Source organism: Acanthisitta chloris, unplaced genomic scaffold (genome assembly GCF_000695815.1).
Source record: "Acanthisitta chloris isolate BGI_N310 unplaced genomic scaffold, ASM69581v1 scaffold23056, whole genome shotgun sequence".
Lineage (NCBI taxonomy): Eukaryota > Metazoa > Chordata > Aves > Passeriformes > Acanthisittidae > Acanthisitta > Acanthisitta chloris.
Window position 1 is genome coordinate 7,294 of NW_008677936.1, and position 1,635 is coordinate 8,928.

The 1,635-nt window shown below is 43.9% G+C and overlaps 1 protein-coding gene across 1 annotated transcript; it reads right to left on the minus strand.

The window, feature by feature from the left end:
• Positions 1 to 297: 297 nt before the first annotated feature.
• On the minus strand, positions 298 to 1,337 carry METTL18 (methyltransferase like 18). Its single transcript, XM_009076718.1, has one exon. It carries the CDS (start codon positions 1,335 to 1,337, stop codon positions 300 to 302), a length of 1,038 nt encoding a protein of 345 aa, XP_009074966.1. The 3' UTR covers positions 298 to 299.
• Positions 1,338 to 1,635: the final 298 nt, after the last annotated feature.

Here is a 1,635-nt window from a genome sequence, read left to right on the forward strand (position 1 = left end):
ACATTTCTGCCACTGCCCAAGAACAGAAAGCAGGCTGGGGGCAGTGACTCTCTTCATTTGTAAACACATGCAAATGACAATGACACAAACAGATGCTGGTTTAGGCAGAACTCCATTTTTCTAAGCAAAAGCAACATCATCAAAGTCCTTCACTTGCAGTCAGACATCAGAATTTGTCAAACATTTCAATCACCAGCATCCTTCATTTGTCAAACCAGAGTAACAGCCAAAAAAGCAAATAGGTGGGAGGATTAAAACATTGTCTTTTAAGCTGTTTTTGCAGGACTGATGGTTGAATTTTAAAGGGAATCTTTAAAGGTCATTTCCATAATGCATCGCTGCAGCCCCTGGTCGATTGTTTTAACTACACTGATTCTAAACACATTTCTCTCCTCAATGAATTTCTCAAAGAGGTAAATACCACCACCAACCCCAAAATAGTGTACTTTGCTTGCCAAGTACACATGGCCATTTTTATCCAAGAGCTGAGCCAGCGTGTCATGCAAAGCACTGTAGTAGTCAGGATTATAGATGGTCTCAGAGGTGAGAATGATATCATACTTTGAAAAGGGTTTGTTGCTGCCCAACAGGAACTGGCTGACTTCAGACCACCCTCCAGAGAAAAACCTGCATTTGGTGAGCATGTCAGGTGAGCACTCTGCTTTCTTGGGCCTCTTTGGAGGAGGCTTGCTGGCTTCTCTGTCCTTTCCACTGCCTTCCCTTACACAGTTGGCCACCACATTAGGCAGGGTTATTTCCTCAATCACTGTGCTGTTGTAGTCCTGGAAATGGACTCTTTCAGCTTTACCCCTTAAAGCTGCTATTCCCAGCAGTCCAGCCCCACAGCCAAGATCCAGTACAGTCTTCTTGGTAAACTGTATTTCAGCCTCGGAGAAGTAGTCCATGAGATCAAAGGTGCATTCCCAGATTTTCAGTCCTCCCTCATAGACTCCTGGGATGAGATCAGAGTGAGAAGAAACACTTTTGGACACGATGCCTTCGCTGTCAGCATCACCTGAACATGTCATTTCCACTACAGACATGTTTACATAATACAGGTCTGATACTGTTTCCATGACTTTATTTTCCAATACTTTGTCGAGATCTTTGGGTATATTGTGCTCCTTGGCAGCTTTCACACACAGCTTTGTCTTTGGTGGTGCCTCATCTTGGTGCTTATCAGGCCCTGGCCTTGGGCTGGAGGCTGCTACATCATCAGTAGTTTTCCTGCTCTCTTCCATGGATTCCTGCTTTTGTGCTGGAGTAAGCAGTAAGAAGTGATCATCTGCTTCACTGTTCTCATTTTCATCGATGGAAAAATTAAACCGAAAATCCATCTTCAAGATTAACAGTTAAAACAAGTCAGCTAGGAACACTCATTTAAGAGTAAGAATGATAAAAAGGTGGGTTTTTTGGGGGGGGGTTGCTTTGTTGTTATCTTAGAGGATGTTTTCATGGAGGGGTTGCTATGGGAAAAAGTCCTTTGCAGGTGGAATATCAGACGGCTTGCCAACAGTCACATGAATTACTGCTGGAAATAGAGCAAATAGTTTTATGTAACAGAGAATCACAGAATGGGTCAGAGGGGAAGGGACCACAGTGGGTCATCTGGTCCAACCTCCCTGCTCAAGCAGG

Excerpts from the sequence above, each read along its gene's own strand:
- METTL18 (XM_009076718.1), bottom strand. The coding sequence starts at position 1,337 with ATGGATTTTCGGTTTAATTTTTCCATCGATGAAAATGAGAACAGTGAA.